The sequence below is a fragment of the Salvelinus fontinalis genome, chromosome 8, assembly GCF_029448725.1.
Source record: "Salvelinus fontinalis isolate EN_2023a chromosome 8, ASM2944872v1, whole genome shotgun sequence".
Classification (NCBI taxonomy): domain Eukaryota; kingdom Metazoa; phylum Chordata; class Actinopteri; order Salmoniformes; family Salmonidae; genus Salvelinus; species Salvelinus fontinalis.
In genome coordinates this window covers 20,260,302-20,284,069 of record NC_074672.1, presented here as the reverse complement: position 1 = coordinate 20,284,069, position 23,768 = coordinate 20,260,302, and the positions used below count along the sequence as shown (strand labels likewise).

General features: G+C 45.2%; 1 protein-coding gene across 8 annotated transcripts in view; it reads right to left on the bottom strand.

Annotated features, from left to right (window-relative positions):
- The window catches only part of LOC129860833 (ankyrin repeat and SAM domain-containing protein 1A-like), a 108,272-nt gene that overhangs the window by 11,514 nt on the left and 72,990 nt on the right, over positions 1 to 23,768 (bottom strand). For all 8 annotated transcript variants that reach the window (XM_055931649.1, XM_055931653.1, XM_055931656.1 and 5 more), the window contains 2 exons: positions 18,126 to 18,195; positions 7,847 to 7,962 (listed from right to left, as the gene is read on the bottom strand). In XM_055931649.1, coding sequence (XP_055787624.1) covers positions 7,847 to 7,962; positions 18,126 to 18,195 — 186 coding nt within the window. The remainder of the gene's footprint in view (positions 1 to 7,846; positions 7,963 to 18,125; positions 18,196 to 23,768) is intronic.

Genomic DNA, 23,768 nt, shown 5'->3' with positions numbered 1-23,768 from the left:
CTCAGGTATTTTCCACTCTGTTAGGATTATGTGTGTGTTAATGGGAGATGGGCAGAGGGGGAAAACAAGGGGAGAGAGGGAGAGAGAGGAGGGAGAAGATAGAGGGAGATAAAGAGAGAGAGAGGAGAAAAGAGAGGGAGAGAAAGAGTGAGGGAAAGAATGAAAGAGAGAGGGAGAGAAAGTAAGAGAAGAGCCATAAGGGAGAGGCCGTCAAAATGTTATCAGGGACAAATCTTTCCTTTATTCATCTAATAACTCATAGTGGAATGACGGCTCGGAGCACAACTACACTCAGACCTGATCAATTCATTCATCTCTCTCCAGCTGATGATGAAGTGGAAAGAAGCGAGAGCAGAGCTGCCCACACCATCTAGATGTGGAGTGTTTAGAGTGTGGAGCACACCACTGATGCTGTGTTTGGAATGCTAAAGGAGGAGCAGCTACCGTTCACATCAGCACCAGGATTCAATAACGTTACGCAACACAGGTACAGTATACCAAAGACCTCTATGGAACACATACTGCCACACATTGGTATACTGCTAATGCTGGGCCAGGGAGTCAGTGAGTGGCAAAATGCTCCAAGCCAATGGTAAATAATACATATCAGTTTATTTTCAAATGAGGCCATATGAGGATCCAAAATGTAAAGGGGGAGTTATTCAACTGAGTGATAGCATAATGTTGTTCTCAATAGATGGGTTGGTTGTTTAGCAACAAAACTGACGGGTGCACAACTATGGGGCAAATCAAATCAAATGTATTTATATAGCCCTTCTTAAATCAGCTGATATCTCAAAGTGCTGTACAGAAACCCAGCCTAAAACCCCAAACAGCAAGCAATGCAGGTGTAGAAGCACCTAATGGGATTGCATTGATTGTTGACAACATGTAAACTATATTTAGTCTCCAATATTTACTGAAAACAAATACATTTGCACAATGAGCACTTGTTGTTTCTCAAATACATTGTTACAGACGGCTCTAAAGGACCTACACTGGACTTTGTGCAAACTGGAAAATGCATATCCTGGTTCCGCATTTATTGTAGCTGGGGACTTTAATAAAGGAAATCTGAAGAAAACACTAGCGAAGTTTTAACACATCGCCTGCGCCACTCGCGCTTCAAAAACTCTACCATTGCTACTCTCCGTTCCAGGATGGTTACAAGGCCCTTCCCTGCCCTCCCTTCCTTTGGCAAATCAGATCACGCCTCCATCCTGCTCCTCCCTTCCTATAGGCAGAAACCCAAACAGGAAGTACCCGTGGTAAGGACTATTCAATGCTGGTCTGACCAATCGGACATTGTGTGTTTGCAGTGTTATTGTCAGTCACTGATGGGGTCAGAGGCGGCCATCCATGTCGATACAGAGATGATTTCTAGGACTAACACAGTAACACACAATCCCTCATCCCTGGCTGACTGCATTTCTCTGATCCTGACACACATACTGTACTAAAACCGCTCTGACAACTCCCCACATCTACCCCAGTTACCACGGAGACTAGAGGAGTGCCCTTGCCTCAATGACAAAGGAACCTTGAAGGGGATTATCCAATTCCTAATAAAAGGCAATTGAGTGGATGAAATTCTCCAACTGCCTGATATGAGACAAAATCCAACATTCACCTCCACCTCCCCCTGTATAAGGCTTATTCTAATCCCATCAGCCATGGCCTCAAACTGCAGGAGAACTTGTGATAAACAGTCTCAATCAGACTCAAATGACTAGGAACTCTACGGGGTAATCTCGTTAAAGCCCTTTGACTAATGTTTTCTCTTTGCAGGTTATAGTAAGAATACATTACAGAGAGGGAGCTGTCTGCACCATAGGGGACTGAACCATTAACTGCATGTGTATGTTGTTGTGTACCTGTGTCCATCCATTGGTATGCATAGTATGTGCAATGTACAGTATGTTTAAAGCACAGTAAAGTAGCATGTGAGTGAGCGTGGGTGTTTATAAAATCAGTAACCTGTACATCAAATGAGATCGACAAAAAATTATCAAAAATGATTTATTAATCTCAGGGAATGCAAAACATTTTAGAACAAGTGCCAAGTGTGAGTAAGGGGAAGATAAACAGTCCTTTTTGCTATTGATAAGCTTCAGTGAATGAGGAAATGAGATAGAATGCCAGAGGAATCTAAAATGGTGGCTAAAATGGTGATCTTAGATCACATCTTATACCACCAGTGAACAGAACTCAATTCAACAATGCAAGGGTCCTCGAAAAGTTATAAAACTCCTAAAAATGACCTCACTTTTTAACTATACAGAGACATGAAGGACCAGCGGTACAGGAACCTACATTATTCTACCCAAATTATGCAATGCTTTGTTCAAAAACAGTCCTGTAACCTCTGTTACAACATATAATGTACCTAATGGATCAAACTGTTGTTTTTCTGTCATAGTTTGTCCTCCGTTCCATACATCTCAATAAAGCTCTGCTCCCTCTGCTCTCCCTGGCACTTCATTAGAATTCTGCTTTCTCTCTGCTTGGATTGTTCTGCCTAGCGTTACACCTGAGGTGCATGACTGCTCCAGACTAAGTGTTAACTCTCAGAAGCAGGGTCATGAGCTTGGGAGACTGAGACAGTTAGCCTGGCTATGGACTAGCCCACCTACAGTATGTTATGCCAACTAAATAATAAAATGACTGGAGGGGCATCAAATGTGTTGTGTTTGTGTGGGGGTATGTATGCAGATTGTTAAATGGACGTCAACAAAATAACTTACAACTTTGAGCTAATCCTTTTTAAAATGTCTAAATGCACACAATAACAATGTAAAAATCCCTTAGGCCATTCCTCCGCTCTCCTTGAGTTGATAAGGCATGGCAGTTAGTCTGTCCTGCTATTACCATATTACCATTACCTAGTCATCAGAGGCTGCAGTGTGTTCATTACGTGACTGATTTGTGCCGAGAGAACGAAGAAACAGAAGAGATGAAGAGAGAGAGGGAGACTGGACTGTGAGGATCACACAGGCTGGCGGAGTCACAGAGGAAGACTGTTTGGCTGGCTGGCTGCGCCACTCCTCTGATGTTGCTCATTGCCATCATTGTGATGTTTGATTGCAAGCCGAGCAGCAGTCTAAGTCTCTTCCCTGGGCAATCATTACCGCTACTGTGTATGCCTGCGACTCCTCTGCTGACCTCAGAGACTTCAATGAAATTCATTCCTTTTGACTGCATTGATGAACACGCTGCTGTGAAGTCTCACCAACAGAGCGGGAGCCTCGAAAAAGATCGAGACACTGAACGCCAACTCAGTGTTGTTTCCCTCACAGTACCGGCTGCCACTAGTAAGATGCTCTTTGAGTTAGACTAGTAATTTATGTACAAAGAGGAAGTGTCATTTTTTGGCGACAGGCATTACCAGTTTAACTGTCAGCATACAGAGTAGAGAGAGTCTTAGAAGGGATGCTTGCCTCTTCGACTCGTTCCCTCTGGGTCAATAGAGAAACGTATCTCATTAATTTTATGAAGGGCTTCTCCTTCGCTTGTGTCCGACAACACAATACAATCACTGTTATCGTATTGATTTGGTGGTGGGCGCGGCCAAGGAGAGATCACAGTACTCTGCCTGCTGGAATAAATTGAGTTTAATTAGGAACTGTCAAGGCTGCTCTGTAGACCACACATCACAACAACACTGACTCACCCCATAACCAAGGGTAAAAGCTTCAGATGGCGACAATCTTTTCAATCCTACATTTATTTTTGTGCAGTCAGTATGATTTGAAGACGGGAAAAATGCTTCAAAAATGTCATTTCATTTTCTGACAGCACATACTTTGAGTAGCTGAACCTAAAATCTGAGTTGTTGAACAGCTGGCAAAGCAGTCTTCGTACTCAAACCTCACTCTATTAGGCATCTTCAGACTGACATTTTTGGAGTGTGTGATGTTTGTGTACCCCACTGGCCGACATGTGGCGCTCAGTGCTGAGAAGGTTTATTAATGAGAGGGGTGTATGAGGGGCTTATGTGCAGCTATCACAACCTACTGCTAATGGGCCAGAAGTCCAGGGATTCATTTAAATATAGTTATCTGCCTGCTAAGTACAGTTTTCATTACTTCTGGTGAAGAATATAAACTTCCTTCCAAATTAGGTAAAAATGACAGGCCCAGTACAGCTGGCAAGAGCAGACAAACATACACACATTGTTTCCCAGACAGAGACCCAAAGAAGATCTTGGAATACACACAAACACACACCCTCTCGATGCCTCACTGATGATTTGTGCACATCAGATATCCATAGTGCACAGGGAGGGATGTAGAGTCACTGGTGCTTAGCATGCATGAAATGGTACTTGTTGTAGAGCCAATACAGCCGCACCTCCGGGCAAATATATTACATTTGTTTATATGGGTCTCAAGCTTGAAATGCTTGATTGATTACAAACCAATCCACCCACATCTGAGAGAATGTACTGAGTCATGTGGGTGGGAGCACTTTGGAAAGTAACAACAGGGAACTTCTGATTTCGAGGCACACATTGAGAACCCTTCAGGTCACCATTTACTGAAATAGCTGACAAGAAGAAATGTTACAAAATGGTTACTGCTTTTGTACAAATCCCTCCTACAGAATGGAGCAAAGCTGGTGGTCTGAGCCCAGGAAAATAGATAGGAAATTGTCAGTGCCGAGAATTGCCAGAAAGAGGAGGAATAAAATGAGGGGATAAGGGAGGAGTGAGGAAGGCAGGGAGGGAGAGAAGAGGAAACCGACAGAGCTTCAAGTCAGAGAATTTAACACAGGTATTGGTGTCAAGAGAGAGAGGGATGGAGAGAAAAGTTGACTAATCTTAGGCCAAAACCTGTCACCCCTTCCCAACACCACATCCTTCCCCCAAGCTCCAGAGTCTGTGCAGAAACCCAGAGAAATAAATTAATCAGGTGTGAGAGAACAGCCCTCTAAAAATCACACTGGAGAATGTTCTGCAATTTGCCTGCCTATGCTGAATATGCTCCCACGATGCAACAGTTCATTAAAGATAATCATAGCAGGTGCATTTTAATGTAGCATATCCACTCTGACACAGCTGCTCCATTCAGCCATCAAACCAAAGTGCCAATATAGACAAGGCCAAGGCTGGGAATCATAAACCCAGGCCAAACTGCTGATGGTCAGGCTGTTGCCTCTGAGGTTGTGGTTAAGCCATGGGTGAATTTGATCCACTCTTGTGTGACTAGATCAGAGACAAAGAAAAACCACTGAGGGAGGATAAAAATGAACAGGAAATACAACGAGAGAGAACAAGGGAATGCGGTCTTTTCCGTAGACCCACTTCGGCTACAATTTATGACAGTCCCTCACGTAAATCACTGTAACCACAGCAGACAATCAACACTTCCCATTGACCTTCACTGTCTGGAGAAGAGAGTAAAGACATTGGAACCAGAAAGTGCTGTGACTGCATCCCTTCACCAACACTCTGCTAAAAACGGTAGGTAATGCATCATGTCCCCTCTAAGTAGGGAAGGACACATTCAGCACCTGTGACTGTAGATATTTTAGGGGGGAAGCACACACGCACACACCACACTCATCTGAGAGTGAAATGAATATTTCAGGGAGGTGTGTGTGAGTGTGTGTACATGTTTTCCTACCTTATCAGGACCACAATGTTCTGACAAGTCACCAGAATGTCTGGACAAGGTAGGAAAACAAGAACAAGTCTGGACATTTTTCATGTCCCCAAATTTGTTCAAATGCTATTTTAGGCTTACGGGTTAGGTTTAGGGTTAAGGTACGGGTTAGGTTTAAGGTTAGGTTCAGGGGTTAGGGGATATAGGATTTTAAATGGGAATCCATTTTACTCCGCAAAAAATCCTGAAAATTCACAAAAACAAAGCTGTGTGTGTGTGTGTGTAGGTACAGCAGTAAGCCTTGGTGAGATGGGACAACATTGCCCTCTAATTTACACCTTGCAGCCCACTCCCCTGCCAGGCCAGCTGGGACCTCCATCCTCCCCTCCATCAATACCCCCTGCAGCTGCTAAAAACCAAACAGGGCTGGAAAACAACAATACAGCACATTGGGGGCTGGATAACCCCCGTCGGCCCGGCAACACCAGCCCGACGGTTATTGAGATAGTTATATTACGGTGAGGCAGCAGCTGGTACTCAGGCAGCCAATTGATTGCGAGTGAATGAATTTGAGACCATGCCGGTATTGGCTGAGCAGCTGTAAGGTGAGAGTGTGGTAGGAGGTAAATGGTGATCCCAACAGCAATAACGACATCAAACACATAACTGCTGACAGCAGGGTGATAACACAGGTCATGTTGGACTTGAAAACCTGTGAATAGGCTGAATAGGTTTGGTGTGCACTGTGCAGCTTTCTGTTCTGTTAACACAGAGTCTAGTTAGCTCTCGTGTTAACCCTTTCCACATGCCCCCCTCGCTCTAGCCTGACTGCTCCATCTGCTGCGCTGTGACATGTTCTTGACTGCGGCTCTTTTTTTTTATCGTGCCAGAGTCCTTGAAAATATTTGACAGTCATTTATTCAAGGCATTCGTGACTGACTGTCAGTGTGTGTGTTTGATAGAAAGGGAGCCTAGGGAGTTCGCTGGTCTTTTCATCTTTAAAGGCTTTGGTTTAATTGCGTTTACAGAGGTATTTAGAGCCACTGGCCCAGTAAACAGGAACATCACATTATTGGGATGTGATGCCAATGCCCCCTGTCACCACCAGTCGGGTGAACATCATCTAATCAGACAGCCACTGAGTGGAGGGGCCCCAATAAATCTAATCAACATCCAGCCTGATCCAGGCATCAAACCAACCAACTGTTACAGTCCTGTCAGGAGGGCTAAAGGCCTACCTTTCTGAGGTGAACGTTATTGATGTCATCTGAGCAGGTCATTTAATGTACAGTATGAACTGTTTTCAATTTTCCAACAAGGCAAATTGGATGGAATGTTCGCTACATAAACATACACCATTTTTCAAATATTTTAAAGGAAAAGCTTCATCATCACGCAATTCAGGTATAACCTTTGTGATTGAACAAAAGGCAAGATTTCAAAAAGCTTGTATGTGAATGAAATATTTGAAACAGACATCACACAAGGACAGGACCCCTTGAGCACCTGGGTCTTAATGCAGAGAGGAGAATCACAAAGGTGTGATTGAATGAAAGGAGGAGGCAGGAATCTCAGGGGGGTTTAAGTAAATTGGAATTTACAGGGAAAGCTAATGGGATCTGCTAAGGCTAACGGACGGCTGCAGCGATATTTGATTAATACCCACTGACGGAGGAGAAGGAGAAGACTGACTCTCTGACTTTGAAAGTAGGTAGGCAGGTAGAACAGAATAAAAGATAATTACAGAAGATGAATGACAGTGATACAGATAGAGACAGATACAGACAGATAGAGACAGTGAGCCAGAGAGAGATGGTGAGACTGACAGTGAGAGAGAGTGACGGTGAGAGCCGGTTAGAGCCAGAGCCGGTGAGAGCCAGTTAGCCAGAGCTGGTGAGAGACAGTGAGCCAGAGAGAGAGGAAGGAGGGGATGAGACAGCACAGATAAGCCCAGAAGGAGTGAGACGTAGGTACAATATAAGAGAACAGACACAGACAAACAGACACAGAGCGACAGAGAGACACAGAGATACACAGAGAGACAGAGAGAGAGACAGAGAGAGAGAGACAGAGAGAGAGAGACAGAGAGAGAGAGACAGAGAGAGAGACAGAGAGAGACACAGAGAGCGACAGAGAGACACAGAGAGAGACAGAGAGACACAGAGAGTGACAGAGAGACACAGAGAGAGAGAAACAGAGAGAGAGAGAGAGAGAAGAAGGAGGGGTGTGTACTAGTCACTCACCATGTAGTGCAGGTCGTCGAAGCCGTTGAGCAGTAGCTTGCTCTCGTACTGCGGCAGCCCCACGTGTTCCAGCCAGTCTCCCACAGGCTGGTCCAGCAGCCGCCCAGCCGACCCACCTGCAGACAGAGGGAAGCGCTTGAGCAGGGAGAAGCCATTGAGCCGGTAGCAGCGGCACTCTGACGACGAAACATGGCACTGCCACATCATCCTGGGCCAGCAGAGCCGAGCGCACCAGCACCAAGAGGGCAGGGGAGACAGCTTGGCGGTGGCACCACAGTGGGCATGCGTCAGCTCCCGCACAGCAGCGGGGGCCAAACCAATGACTTAGGATCGGGTTTAATAACAAACCCCTGGGTCTCAGGGGCTTGGGTGTCAAAGGGGTTTGGGGTCCCCTCTGCTGGTTAACAGTATGAGTCCTGTGTCCAGACTGCTGTGTTCACCAGCTCAAACCCACTCAAAAACAGGTGTAGATTGAAAAGAGTCGAGAACAGCCACATATGTAACATTGTTCTGCTTAGAATGACAACAACAAAACAAAATGTTCCATTGGCACAAAACAAATTGCCTTAACACTCCAAGATGAGTTCTCTTAAAATAGGAAATAGGCTATTCTGTCTAAAGTAGCAAGCAAGCAGATTCATCTTTCTGCTAATTTGCTCTAGTTGTTAATGAGGGAGAGGGTCTCTGAAACGAGAGAGAAGAACAATCTATCACAGAAGTTAGGCAATTCGTTCCGGCCCAGTGAAAAGTTCTTTAGAACTCGCACAGAGCAGCAAGGAGATGGGTGATTAAAACAGTGCATCCCATGGCCCATCCCTGTTTCTCCTCACAGTCAGCAGATCATACACACACTGTCACGCACAAGGCAGGAATCTCCCACCTGGATCACATGACGTGTGAATCAGGAAACCCAGCGTGTCAGAAAGGAGCGACAGGTACTAACAGAAAACCAGAGAGTGACGATAATAAGCTTGAGATGACTATGATAAATCAAATCAGGTGTACCAGCTATGCTTGGTATTAAGTCAAGGCCTCCTTGTGGCTCCTGAAACAGGGAATACACTATGCTGTGATGAGCAAAGGTTGAGCTGGTGCTTTGACCCTGGACCGGTGAACAATTTAAATCTAATACATTAACTAGTTCATTCTGATAAAAGCTAACTCAATGCATGAACCTGTGCGTTAATCCTAATCGTTTAGAATGCTAAGGTCAGAAGCTTTCGTGACTTGTGATCGACATGACTAATTTAAGGCAAAGCTGAATATTAAAACATCCCAGCTAAAATAATCTGTCCTCAGTGCAGACATCTGCCATCGCCTCTTACACAGTTTGTCTAGTATCATTCAAATTAATTGCAAATCATTTAAATATTTAAATAGGAGCACTTGAGATGCAATTATTTTTCTGTGCCTCAATGATGTAGAAGATATATCAAACTCCTCAATACAAAGGCATCAAATCCTACAACAGACTAATACAAAAACAATCTATTTAACAATCAATTTGGTTTGGGACCCTATTTAAAACACAATGTCTTGCCAGAGTCCACACAGAGTTCTGCTCCTGTCATTCCACACACCACACAAACAAACAGACTTCAGTTTTTTCCGCAGCCAGCACACTTTGAAGTATGAACAAATCTAGCAAGTATCCAGAGTCTTATACTTCATCCGGCTTTTTAGACCCGTTTCAAGTCTCCAGGCTACACTGCTCTTCAAGCTCACTCTTCATGCACACAGTGTAATTCACCGGCTCCCTCCTTTAAAACAGCAGCTCCTTCTGTTAAAACTCCAATACACCACACAAGGTGTTCAGGCAAACGAACGGTCCACACAAAATCCTAGAGATGCTCAGGGTGGTGTCCTTCCATTGTCCTGACTGTTCACAGTACTTCTGCCTGCGATTCCTCTCCTCTCCCTCCCGCTTTCTTTTGCTCGCTCTCACTCCCCTCCTCACTCTCGCGTCCCCATTACTCCCTCCCTTCTCTCCCACCCTTTCCCTCTCTCGCTCCCCCTCTCTCTGATACACTGCGGGGCTGCTGTTCATGGTCTGTGAGCTGCTGCCATTCCAAGCACCTACATGGACCCCTGTTCCTCACTACATCCACTGTTGATCCTTGCTCTTCTGATCTCAATCCTTTTCTTTTCTTACTCTGGAAATCTCTCCATCTGTCCTTGCTAAGAAACTCATCAGCTAGCAGGAAATGAAGGACGAGGGTGTTGGGACCGGTATTACAGGGACCAGCAACAGGGAACTTCACAGCACCCCCTGCTAGTTACCACCACCACTATGCAGAAAGAGGAATACACAGGGCTCGATCAGAGGAGAGAGAGTACAGTACAGTGCCTTTTCACATGGTGAGCATAAAAAAGAGCTTTTCTCCTGCTGCAGGTCCCATGATGATCTCCTGACAGCAGTGGCCAGGCTTCTTGTGTCTCTCTGTGTTTCATAATGTTCCTTCAATTCATAAGAGGATGAATGTATCTCACCGGAGAAAGCATCCGAGCGAGCGAGACAGAGCCCCTCTGCCTCTGTAGCCCAAGCCCATCTATCTGATGCTGTCTGGTCACATTGTTGCCGCCCATAACATCGAATGCAAGGGAAGCCAGCAAGCATTTGGCCTCCCTTGATATTGTTTTTAATTAAATAATAGCCAATCAGCATTGAGTTAAACTGGGTGAGCTCAACTGTGAATGGTCCTGGTGCACCAACAACAACAAAAGTGTCAAGGGAAGCCAGTTTGGATTTGGCTTCACACCAAGCACATCAAAAGCAGAATGTCAATGTAATTTACAGGAGAAAAATAGTTGCATTTTGTTGTGTTGTTGTCCTCCGGTGGCTAGCTACCTAGCTAAAATCAATTTCCAAAATTAGCCATGGATGGAGATAGGGATTTGGACTTGTGGTTTTACTTAATTCTCCATACCGGCCAACCATAAATTCATACATTGTCCCCTGGCCTGAGAGGATGGAAGTTTAATACACTGCTCAAAAAAATAAAGGGAACACTTAAACAACACAATGTAACTCCAAGTCAATCACACTTCTGTGAAATCAAACTGTCCAATTAGGAAGCAACACTGATTGACAATAAATTTCACATGCTGTTGTGCAAATGGAATAGACAAAAGGTGGAAATTATAGGCAATTAGCAAGACACCCCCAAAAAAGGAGTGATTCTGCAGGTGGTGACCACAGACAACTTCTCAGTTCCTATGCTTCCTGGCTGATGTTTTGGTCACTTTTGAATGCTGGCGGTGCTCTCACTCTAGTGGTAGCATGAGACAGAGTCTACAACCCACACAAGTGGCTCAGGTAGTGCAGTTCATCCAGGATGGCACATCAATGCGAGCTGTGGCAAAAAGGTTTGCTGTGTCTGTCAGCGTAGTGTCCAGAGCATGGAGGCGCTACCAGGAGACAGGCCAGTACATCAGGAGACGTGGAGGAGGCCGTAGGAGGGCAACAACCCAGCAGCAGGACCGCTACCTCCGCCTTTGTGCCAGGAGGTGCACTGCCAGAGCCCTGCAAAATGACCTCCAGCAGGCCACAAATGTGCATGTGTCTGCTCAAACGGTCAGAAACAGACTCCATGAGGGTGGTATGAGGGCCCGACGTCCACAGGTGGGGGTTGTGCTAACAGCCCAACACCGTGCAGGACATTTGGCATTTGCCAGAGAACACCAAGATTGGCAAATTTGCCACTGGCGCCCTGTGCTCTTCACAGATGAAAGCAGGTTCACACTGAGCACATGAGCACATGTGACAGACGTGACAGAGTCTGGAGACGCCGTGGAGAACGTTCTGCTGCCTGCAACATCCTCCAGCATGACCGGTTTGATGGTGGGTCAGTCATGGTGTGGGGTGGCATTTCTTTGTGAGGCCGCACAGCCCTCCATGTGCTCGCCAGAGGTAGCCTGACTGCCATTAGGTACCGAGATGAGATCCTCAGAGCCCTTGTGAGACCATATGCTGACACATGCACATTTGTGGCCGGCTGGAGGTCATTTTGCAGGGCTCTGGCAGTGAACCTCCTTGCACAACGGCGGAGGTAGCGGTCCTACTGCTGGGTTGTTGCCCTCTTACGGCCTCCTCCACGTCTTCTGATGTACTGGCCTGTCTCCTGGTAGCGCCTCCATGCTCTGGACACTACGCTGACAGACACAGCAAACCTTTTTGCCACAGCTCGCATTGATGTGCCATCCTGGATGAGCTGCACTACCTGAGCCACTTGTGTGGGTTGTAGACTCCGTCTCATGCTACCACTAGAGTGAGAGCACCGCCAGCATTCAAAAGTGACCAAAACATCAGCCAGGAAGCATAGGAACTGAGAAGTGGTCTGTGGTCACCACCTGCAGAATCACTCCTTTTTGGGGGGTGTCTTGCTAATTGCCTATAATTTCCACCTTTTGTCTATACCATTTGCACAACAGCATTTGAAATTTATTGTCAATCAGTGTTGCTTCCTAAGTGGACAGTTTGATTTCATAGAAGTGTGATTGACTTGGAGTTACATTGTGTTGTTTAAGTGTTCCCTTTATTTTTCTGAGCAGTGTATATATATTTTTTATCTGATTCTACTGCTTGCATCAGTTACCTGATGTGGAATAGAGTTCCATGTAGTTATGGCTCTATGTACTGTAGTACTGCGTGGCAGGTAGCCTAGTGGTTAGAGTGTTGGGCCAGTAACTGAAAGGTTGCTGGATCAAATCCCCAAGCTGACATGGTACAAATCTATCGTTCTGCCCCTGAACAAGGCAGTTAACCCACTGTTCCCCTGTAGGCCGCATTGTTAATATGAATTTGTCCTTAACTGACTTGCGTATTTAAGTAAAACTAAAACAATATTCTGTTCTGGACTTGGGGATTGTGTAGAGACCTCTGGCGGCATGTATTGTGGGGCATGCATGGGTGTCCGAGCTGTGTGCCAGTAGTTTAAATTAGAGGTAGACCGATTTCATTTTTCAACGCTGATACCGATTATTGGAGGACCAAAAAAAGCCGATTCCGATTAAATCGGCCAATATATATATATATATACACACACACACACACACACACACATACTGAACTTAAATAAATATTGAAACATGCTCAATTTGGTTTAAATAATGCAAAAACACAGTGTTGGAGAAGAAAGTAAAAGTGCAATATGTGCCATGTAAAAAAGCTAACGTTTATGTTCCTTGCTCAGAACATATGAAAGCTGGTGGTTCAATATTCCCAGTTCTTCAATATTCCCAGTAAAGAAATATTAGATTGCAGTTATTATAGGAATGTATATATTTATCCTATTATAGGACTATTTCTCTCTATACCATTTGTATTTCATATACCTTTGACTATTGGATGTTCTAATAGGCACTTTAGTATTGACAGCCTAATCTCAGGAGTTGATAGGCTTGAAGTCATAAACACTGCTGTGATCAAGCATTGCTAAGAGCTGCTGGCAAACGCAGTAAAGTTTGAATGAATGCTTAGGAGCCTGCAGCTTCCTACCGCCGCTCAGTCAGACTGCTCTATCAAATCATAGACTTAATTATAATATAATAAACACAGAAATACGAGCCTTAGGTCATTAATATGGTCAAATCCAGAAACGATCATTCCGAAAACAAAACGTTTATTCTTTCAGTGAAATACGGAACCGTTCCGTATTTTATCGAACTGTTGGCAACACCAAGTTTAAATATTGCTGTTACATTGCACAACCTTCAATGTTATGTCATAATTATGTAAAATTCTGGCAAATTAGTTCGCAACGAGCCAGGCGGCCCAAACTGTTGCATATACCCTGACTCTTGAACGCAAGAGAAGTGACACAATTTCCCTAGTAATATTGCCTGCGAACATTAATTTATTTTAACTAAATATGCAGGTTTAAAAAATATACTTCTGTGTATTGATTTTAAGAAAGGCACTGATGCTTATGGTTAGGTACATTCCTGCAACGATTGTGCTTTTTTCGCGAATACGCCTTTGTTAAATCATCACCCGTTTGGCGAAGTAGGCTGTTTTTCGATGATAAATTAACAGGCACCGCATTGATTATATGCAACGCAGGACAAGCTAGTTAACCGAGTAATATCATAAACTATGTGTAGTTAATTAGAGATTATGTGCAGATTGATTGTTTTTTATAAGATAAGTTTAATGCTAGCTTGCAACTTACCTTAGCTCCTTGCTGCACTCGCGTAACAGGTGGTCAGCCTGCCACGCAGTTTCCTCGTGGAATGCAATGTAAATCTGATTACCGATTGTTATGAAAACTTGAAATCTGCTCTAATTAAATCGGCCATGCCGGTCAACCTCTAGTTTAAATAGACAACTCGGTGCATTCTGCTTGTCAACACTTCTTACAAAAATAAGTAGTGATGAAGTCAAACTCTCTCCTCCACTTTGAGCCATGAGTGATTGACATGCATATCATTAAATGTTAGCGTCCCGTGTACATTTAAGGGCCAGCCGTAATGCCCTGTTCTGAGCCAATTGCAATTTTCCTAAATCCCTCTGTGGCACCTGACCACACGACTGAACAGTAGTCTAGGTGACACAAAACTTGGGCCTGTAGGACCTGCCTTGTTGATAGTGCTCTTAAAAAGGCAGAGCAGCACTTTATTATGTACAGACTTCTCCCCATTTTAGCTACTGTTGTATCAATATGTTTGACCATGACAGTCCAACTTGCTCAATTTCTACATTATTCATTACAATATTTAGTGGAGGTATAGGGTTTAGTGAATGATTTGTCCAAAATACAATGCTTTTAGTTTTTGAAATGTTTAGGACTAACGGTTCCTCGCCACCCATTCTGAAACTAACTGCAGCTCTTTGTTGAGTGATGCAGTCATTTCAGTCGCTGTAGTAGCTGACGTGTATAGTGTTGTCATCCGCATATAGAGACACACTGGCTTTACTCAATGCCAGTGGCATGTCGCTAGTAAAGATTGAAAAAAGTAAGTGGATTAGACAGCTTCCCTTTGGAATTCCTGATTCTACCTGGATTATGTGGACTTCACCAGACAGATGTTGCTCTCAGTTTTCGTGATGAAACAAAGGAGTAGTTTAATGTATTCTACAACTGTGTCTTCTTATTGTTTCGGACTATATATCACAGTGGCAAGTTATATGAACTAGCAGATTATAGAGCAAACAACGCAATTCTCACAACACATCGGTTGTAATTTGGCTTTTTTTTCTTGGAATGGCTTCCCCAGTGATTTTACCTCAGCACCGCTACTGCTCGTTGAGATAGTGCTGGGGGAGTGGGAGCCATAGAGATAACACCAGTTTTACCTCTATGGTCTTAGCGAAGCAGGTCTAGCTGGTGGTTAAGATGCTGTAGTTGATGTAGACTAATTCAGAGGCAGGGTAACAACCCAAACAGCCACAGAAGGAGCAGGCCAGGGTAATAACAACAGCTGCAGTGGGCTTGACTAATTCTTGCAAGTCTGCAAGGGAACATGAGCTCATCCCCTAACATAGATGCCTGTTAATATTTTAACAGCTCACTTCAAAGCAGACCACAACAAACAAGCAAAAAACTGCCAGAATGCAATAACGAGATGGCCAACGGTTTTCCTTTTTTCTCTTTTCATTGGAATATAGCCGTCGGCTTAAGAGTCTGGGTTAGGCTAGTTCATCTTCCTTCTGTGACTTTAAAGGAGAAGCATATTGTAGAGAAGAAAATGGGACGATGGGGGAGGAGGCTGACAGGGATGGAGGACATGGTTCTGGTTCACTACCACAGTCCCATGGTCCCCGAGTGACCATCCATCAGACCTAAAGGACAGGCAGCTTCATGCTATAGGAGTGCTGCAGACAGTATTGCAGGCTAACATGTGTGGTATACATTATTCACTGCAATTTGCGGTAATACACCTGGTCCCTTCCTAGTTCAGCCATTTTGTCCTACAGCCACAAAGGAAACATGGGCAAAACCAGCAGAAGTGGGGTACCAATATGGGTCAGAAAAGTGTCTGAATAAACAGCCTTAAACCAAGGACAGCCACAGCGTGAGCCAAACAGATCCATGTCTTTACAGTAAACCTTCTGCTTAGGCTACATAGAACACACTGGGAATTGTTGAAGGTCATTTCTGACAATGGTCGATTCAACTCAACTATTGATCTACATTCAAAATAAAGCCATGTGGCACTAAAGTAATCTCTTGTGACCGACCCACTTGTATAATGGGTCCCTCTTATGTGCTATTCAAAGAGCCAGCTTCCCACCCGGATGGTACCTTTGTGTCTCTGGCTCAGTCATCACCAACATCACTCCATTCATCACTTCCCACACGCTCTCTATACCGCCAGTGTGGTTATCATTATTCAGGCATGTACTGTATCTTTCAATAGCCGGCTCAGTTCCCCGGCTTTAAGCCATTCGCATGGATCAAATGACTGGTCTCCAGAGACCATTACAAAGCCCAAATAGTATTCACATGAAGTGGTGGTGGTGACTTCCCTAACAGAATGACTAAAGACACACACACACACACACACACACACACAGGATCCCAAGGCGTGTACAACAATGCCAGCTGTATTATACACTTTATTAAGACTAATGGATGTGGCTTTGAAGAAAACAGAAAGCTGTGAAATGGAACAAACAAAAAAATCACGAGGTACTTGTTGAATCATCTCGGCCAAAATAGCCAACTGTGTAATGAAGAGTTGTATCTTAAAGCATCAGGGACACAGGGTTGGATTCACAGAGCACATCATTCTAACTGGGATGGATTGTATTACACAAGAGGATAAAAGGAAGATCAAATCTAGAGGAGAGAAACTCATTTATTTCTTCTATATAGATATAGATATATATACACATACCCACCATCTTTCTAATGTCAAGCTGGACACCCGAAAGATGGGTTTTGGGAGTTTTAACGAGAATGAGTTGTCATGTTTATGTAAAGTATGTAAATGTATGCAAAATACACCCCTTCAAATGAGTGGATTCTATTTCAGCCACACCGTTGATGACAGGTGTATATAATCGAGCACACAGCCATGCAATCTCCATAGACACACATTGTCAGTAGAATGGCCTTACTGAAGAGCTCAGTGACTTTCAACTTGGCACCATCATAGGATGCTACCTTTCCAACAAGTCAGTTTGTCAAATTTCTGCCCTGCTAGAGCTGCCCCGGTCAACTGTAAGTGATATTGTGAAGTGGAAACATCTAGGAGCAACAACGGCTCAGTCGCGAAGTGGTTGGCCACACAAGCATAGAGAACGGGACCGCAGAGTGCTGAAGCGCGTAGCTCGTGAAAATCGCCTGTCCTCGGGTTGCAACACTCACTACCAAGTTCCAAACTGCCTCTGGAAGCAACGTCAGCACAAGAACTGTTTGCCCGGGAGCTTCATGAAATGGGTTTCCATGGCCAAGTGTCGGCTGGAGTGGTGTAAAACTCGCCGCCATTGGACTCTGGAGCAGTGGAAACACGTTCTCTAGAGTGATGAATCATGCTTCACCATCTGACAGTCCAACGGATGAATCTGGGTTTGGCAGATGCCAGTAGAACAACTGTAAAGTTTGGTGGAGGAGGAATAATGGTCTGGGGCTGTTTTTCATGGTTTGGGCTAGGCCCCTTAGTTCCAGTGAAGGGAAATCTTAACACTACAGTATTCAATGACATTCTTGACGATTCTGTGCTTCCAACTTTGTGGCAATAGTTTGTGGAAGGCCCTTTCCTGTTTCAACATAACAATGCCCCCATGCACAAAGTGAGGTCCATACACAAATGGTTTGTCGAGATCGGTGTGGAAGGACTTGACTGGCCTGCACAGAGCCCTGACCTCAACCCCATCGAACACCTTTGGGATAAATTGGAACGCCGACTACGAGCCAGGCCTAATCGCCCAACATCAGTACCCAACCTCACTAATGCTCTTGTGGATGAATGGAAGCAAGTCCCCGCAGCAATGTTCCAACATCTAGTGAAAAGCCTTCCCAGAAGAGTGGAGGCTGTTAGAGCAGCAAAGGGGGACCAACTCCATATTAATGCCCATGATTTTGGAATGAGATGTTTGATGAACAGGTAGGTGTCCACATACTTTTAGTCATGTAGTGGATATTAGAATAGGCTTACTTGAAAATCCAGTTTCCAATAACAGAGCAGATATTTAAGTATGAATGCTCTTAAATAAAAGTGACAGGGGAAATTTTACCTGTACCATCTTCACTAAGTGGAATAAGTGGATGAATTGCATATGCTATTATAATATCTTTAGTCACGTAAAATGCTTAGGGTGAGGGACTCATCTTACCTGGGGTAGAGTACTGCTGGTCTCTAGAGAAATCAATGCCTGCTCCAATCAACGTCATGATCTTCTCAATCTGAGGAGGGGAACAGAGTAGTGTCAGAGGAAGAGACAAGATGGCTGCCACACCTCTCACCACCAAGGGGACAAGAGTTACCCCCATGCACTGAACCTCAACACCGCAGTACAGTAGCCCACAATGAACCCTTATCAAAGCAGAACTTGGCTTTCATGACTTCACATAAACACTGAACACTTAACATAATGGTAGACAAATAATGTACATCTTGCTGGCCAGACTGAGGCCTGGGGGCTGTGTGAAGAGAATTGGCTAACCAAAATATAGACCTGTTAGTAAGAATTGATACAAAATGACTATGTGAGTATCATGTTACAACTGTATTTTTAGAGGGACTACTGTATAGCCTGGTTAACTTCATTTCAAGTCTTTGCAGCCTGCAGTCAAAACAATGTAACAATGTAGCTAGGCTTAATATTACAGCCTTCTAGTAATTAATGGCAAACTGAATCAGATGGGAACTGGGGTTGCATCTTAAAGTTGATGGTTTTATTTCCCTATGTCTGGGACCTTTGGGTTTTCTGCTGTCTGCTTTGTAAATTTACAATAGACCACAATATGACCACCACCAGGCGATACATGCAAACCCAAGAGAGACGTGTTACTGAATATACCACAACTGAGCATGCCTCTGACACACACAGTACACACCTTCCCATCTCATGCATCATCCCCCTATACTACAGAGATGATACACGGGTACACAGATAATTCACCCATGCACATGAAAGCAAACCCACACACCCCCACGCAGACACCCCCAGAGCCATCTCTTGACACCCATTCAGCAGCACAGCGAAGAAACAGCAGCAGTGGACCGTACAGCAGGGAGATTACACCTGTCACACACACCACAGACCACTGTCACAGCCCGCCCTCCTCCAGGCCCGGCCCTGGGATGGGGACAGAGGAGGGCCAACAAAGACTGCTGTCAGAGCTGTCAGCCACTGTCAGCCAAACACTTTCATCTCCACCATACAGGATATATGTGCTCTGTCATGAGAGACAGACTCTTTTCCTACATGAGGCCCCTTTTTCATAGTTTGGAACGGATGGTTATTTCACGACTGACACTTCATTTTATCAGTGATCTGTGATCACTTTCAATGAGAGAAGTCATTTCACACAGGACTCATTTTATGGTTTTGATGTGAAAATCCTTGTGTTTGATGATGCGGTCAAATATCAACAGTTCTTTTGCACAGTAGTAAAGAAAAAGGCTCAAAATTTAAAAGCAATGGAATTTAGTTGCCTAAAGCACTTTATGGAAGAGCCCTCTCTATTCTTTTAGACTGCATCCATGTGAGAGGTCAGATGCCGGTTCTGATCCCTCCTCTCTCAGAGATCACTTCAGCATACTGTCTGATCCCCCCCCTCAGATCACTTCAGCATATTGTCTGATCCCCCCCTCTCTCAGAGATCACTTCAGCATATTGTCTGATCCCCCCCTCTCTCAGAGATCACGTCAGCATATTGTCTGATCCCCCCTCTCTCAGAGATCACGTCAGCATATTGTCTGATCCCCCCTCTCTCAGAGATCACTTCAGCATATTGTCTGATCCCCCCTCTCTCAGAGATCACGTCAGCATATTGTCTGATCCCCCCTCTCTCAGAGATCACTTCAGCATATTGTCTGATCCCCCCTCTCTCAGAGATCACTTCAGCATATTGTCTGATCCCCTCCTCTCTCAGAGATCACGTCAGCATATTGTCTGATCCCCCCTCTCTCAGAGATCACGTCAGCATATTGTCTGATCCCCCCTCTCTCTGAGATCACATCAGCATATTGTCTGATCCCCTCCTCTCTCAGAGATCACGTCAGCATATTGTCTGATCCCCCCTCTCTCAGAGATCACGTCAGCATATTGTCTGATCCCCCCCTCTCTCAGAGATCACTTCAGCATATTGTCTGATCCCCCCCCTCTCTCAGAGATCACGTCAGCATATTGTCTGATCCCCCCCCTCTCTCAGAGATCACGTCAGCATATTGTCTGATCCCCCCCTCTCTGAGATCACGTCAGCATACTGTCTGATCCCCTCCTCTCTCAGAGATCACGTCCACATACTGTCTGATCCCCCCCCTCTCTGAGATCACGTCAGCATATTGTCTGATCCCCCCCTCTCTCAGAGATCACGTCCACATACTGTCTGATCCCCCCCTCTCTGAGATCACGTCAGCATACTGTCTGATCCCCCCCTCTCTCAGAGATCACTTCAGCATATTGTCTGATCCCCCCCTCTCTCAGAGATCACTTCAGCATACTGTCTGATCCCCTCCTCTCTCAGAGATCACGTCAACATACTGTCTGATCCCCCCTCTCTGAGATCACGTCAGCATATTGTCTGATCCCCCCCCCTCTCTCAGAGATCACGTCCCCATACTGTCTGATCCCCCCTCTCTCAGAGATCACGTCAGCATATTGTCTGATCCCCCCCCTCTCTCAGAGATCACGTCCCCATACTGTCTGATCCCACCTCTCTCAGAGATCACGTCCACATACTGTCTGATCCCCCCCCTCTCTGAGATCACTTCAGCATATTGTCTGATCCCCCCCTCTCTCAGAGATCACGTCCACATACTGTCTGATCCCACCCCCTCTCTGAGATCACGTCAGCATATTGTCTGATCCCCCCCTCTCTGAGATCACTTCAGCATATTGTCTGATCCCCCCCTCTCTCAGAGATCACTTCAGCATACTGTCTGATCCCCCCCTCTCTCAGAGATCACTTCAGCATACTGTCTGATCCCCCCCTCTCTCAGAGATCACTTCAGCATACTGTCTGATCCCCCCTCTCTCAGAGATCACTTCAGCATACTGTCTGATCCCCCCCTCTCTCAGAGATCACTTCAGCATACTGTCTGATCCCCCCTCTCTCAGAGATCATGTCAGCATACTGTCTGATTCCCCCCTCTCTGAGTTCACTTCAGCATACTGTCTGATCCCCCCTCTCTCAGAGATCATGTCAACATACTGTCTGATCCCCCCTCTCTGAGATCACGTCCACATACTGTCTGATCCCCCCCTCTCAGAGATCACATCCCCATACTGTCTGATCCCCCCCCCTCTCTGAGATCACGTCAGCATATTGTCTGATCCCTCCCCCTCTCTCAGAGATCACGTCAACATATTGTCTGATTTCACCTCTGGTTGAGACTTCATGCTGCCTCGAGGTACAAAACGACCATCTACTGCTCTCTTTGGGAGTTATCCCAAATTATACACATTAGACCAGAATAATGGGCATTGATTATATGTGCTTTTTCCGAGTTTGTACAAAAGGTGATTGTCAGTTTCTCAGGTCAAAGCACAAAGAACCCGGCCTGGCCTCTTATGTAACCTTACAGTGGAAGAGGAGAGTGATGCATTAGCCCCACAGGAGAAGACTACCTTGGAAATCATTTTAATTGGATACCTTGGCCAGTTTGACACTTGATGCCATTCATTATTCCCAGCAAAAAGATAAGAGTGGAAATTAGTGTTGAGAGTGACAACTGTTCAATCATCATGGGAAGATGTAGCTAACACCGATGGGCGCAATAAAACAAGGTGAATACGAAATGTCTAGCAATTGAGCACAGGTATACTTTGAGGAATCCCACTCACTAGGTTGCTTGCCTTGCATACAAAGCAGTGAACAACAGACTACAGGTTAGACTGATGAGTTACAAGAGTATCCCCAAAAAGGTTCTTCCCAAAAAGAAGTCCTATTCACCTCCATCAAAAAGAAGAAGAGGACAGCCCCACCACAGAAAGAGAAGAGGACCAGAAGATGTATGAAGGAAGTGCACTCTTACACTTTCAAGGGACTGAGATCTCAGAAGAGGTAGTGTGGGAGGCATCTGCTGAGAGAGTGTCAGGTTGTTTTAATTTTCACATATTCATTTCTATCCACAAATCATTTTGGGCCCAGCAGTGCAAAATGTGTGAAACCAGACCAGTCTTCCGACATGAACAACCCTAAAAATGGAAAACATAAAACAAAAATCCCTTACGGCCTTAGCAAAGGTCCTCATTGAAAAGAACATCCTGCAGGGCCTCCCGGGTGGTGCAGTGGTCTAGGGCACTGCTTCGCAGTGCTAGCTGTGCCACCAGAGACTCTGGGTTCGAGCCCAGGCTCTGTCGCAGCCGGCCGCGACCGGGAGGTCCATGGGGCGACGCACAATTGGCCTAGCGTCGACCGGGTTAGGGAGGGTTTGGCCGGTAGGGATATCCTTGTCTCATCGCGCACTAGCGACTCCTGTGGCGGGCCGGGCGCAGTGCACGCTAATAACCAGGTCGCCAGGTGCACGGTGTTTCCTCCGATACATTGGTGCGGCTGGCTTCCGGGTTGGATGTGCGCTGTGTTAAGAAGCAGTGCGGCTTGGTTGGGTTGTGTTTCAGAGGACGCATGGCTTTCGACCTTCGTCTCTCCCGAGCACGTACGGGAGTGGTAGCGATGAGACAAGATAGTAACTACTAACAATTGGATACTACGAAATTGGGGAGAAAAGGGGGTAAAATTAAAATAAAGAAAGAAAGAAAAAATAAGAAGAAAAAAAAAAGATAAGAACATCCTGCATCAAAAACTGAACTGCAATTGTGAGAGTACTTTGTTGACGAGCGATGTCCGGCTGTTTAAGGTCTTAATCCATATTAGGTCATTACAGCATCAACACCATTTTGTAAACTATGAACCGGCATCATACAGCCCTCCTGCTGATCATTTAAAGAGATGTAGCATGTGGGCGGTATTACTCTTCTGAACTTATCTTTTCCATTATTCATTTTCAAAGTTAATCCTGATTACCTGCATGGAAGACACTGCATTTTCACCTAAATGCAGTGTGAAAGATAGAAGTGACTTTGATCCCTTTCATGCTCTCTCTCATCTCTATCTCCCAATTCTAACACCCTACACTGAGGAGCAACACAGTCCATACAGAACAATAATCAGCCCCACCGTCACCCTAGACAGATCATAAACAACTTTAACACACTCACAAACCTCTCCATGCAGTGCCATCCGAGAAGGCTCTCTTTTTACACTCCAGGTGTCAGAAAAACAACAATACTGCAGCTAAAGGCTCTGCTGACAAATAAACATGTGAAGAGCATAACAATCATGAACAGAAACACAAGCGACAGCTTGGGACTTTTTATGACAGCTAGCGACACGCTGGCTGACTCAGTCAGGTGATTTGAAAGAGCGGGGACTAAACTTCCCATCATCATCTGCTGCGTCTCCATAGCTGGCAACCTCCATACTGGCACTCCTCTCTGTGTGCTCACTAAGGATGAGGCAGCTGCATGCTCAAAAGAAGGGGGACAAGAGGGGTTAGCCTGTGGAATAGGGGGGGAAAGAGGGGTTCACTGAGCTTTTTTGATCCCCCTCTGTTCTCTCTGCCCCTCCCGCCTCATGAAGTCGTCCGCTCCGTGGCGCCGGCATTGATATCTTCACAATGTACACAGCACAGAACCCTCCTCCCATTGTATATCGCCATGCTGATGGGAAACCAATCCCTGCAGATATATCGGCTATGTATGTGTTCATGAATGTGAATCCAATGAACCATCTTGACACTCATGGAC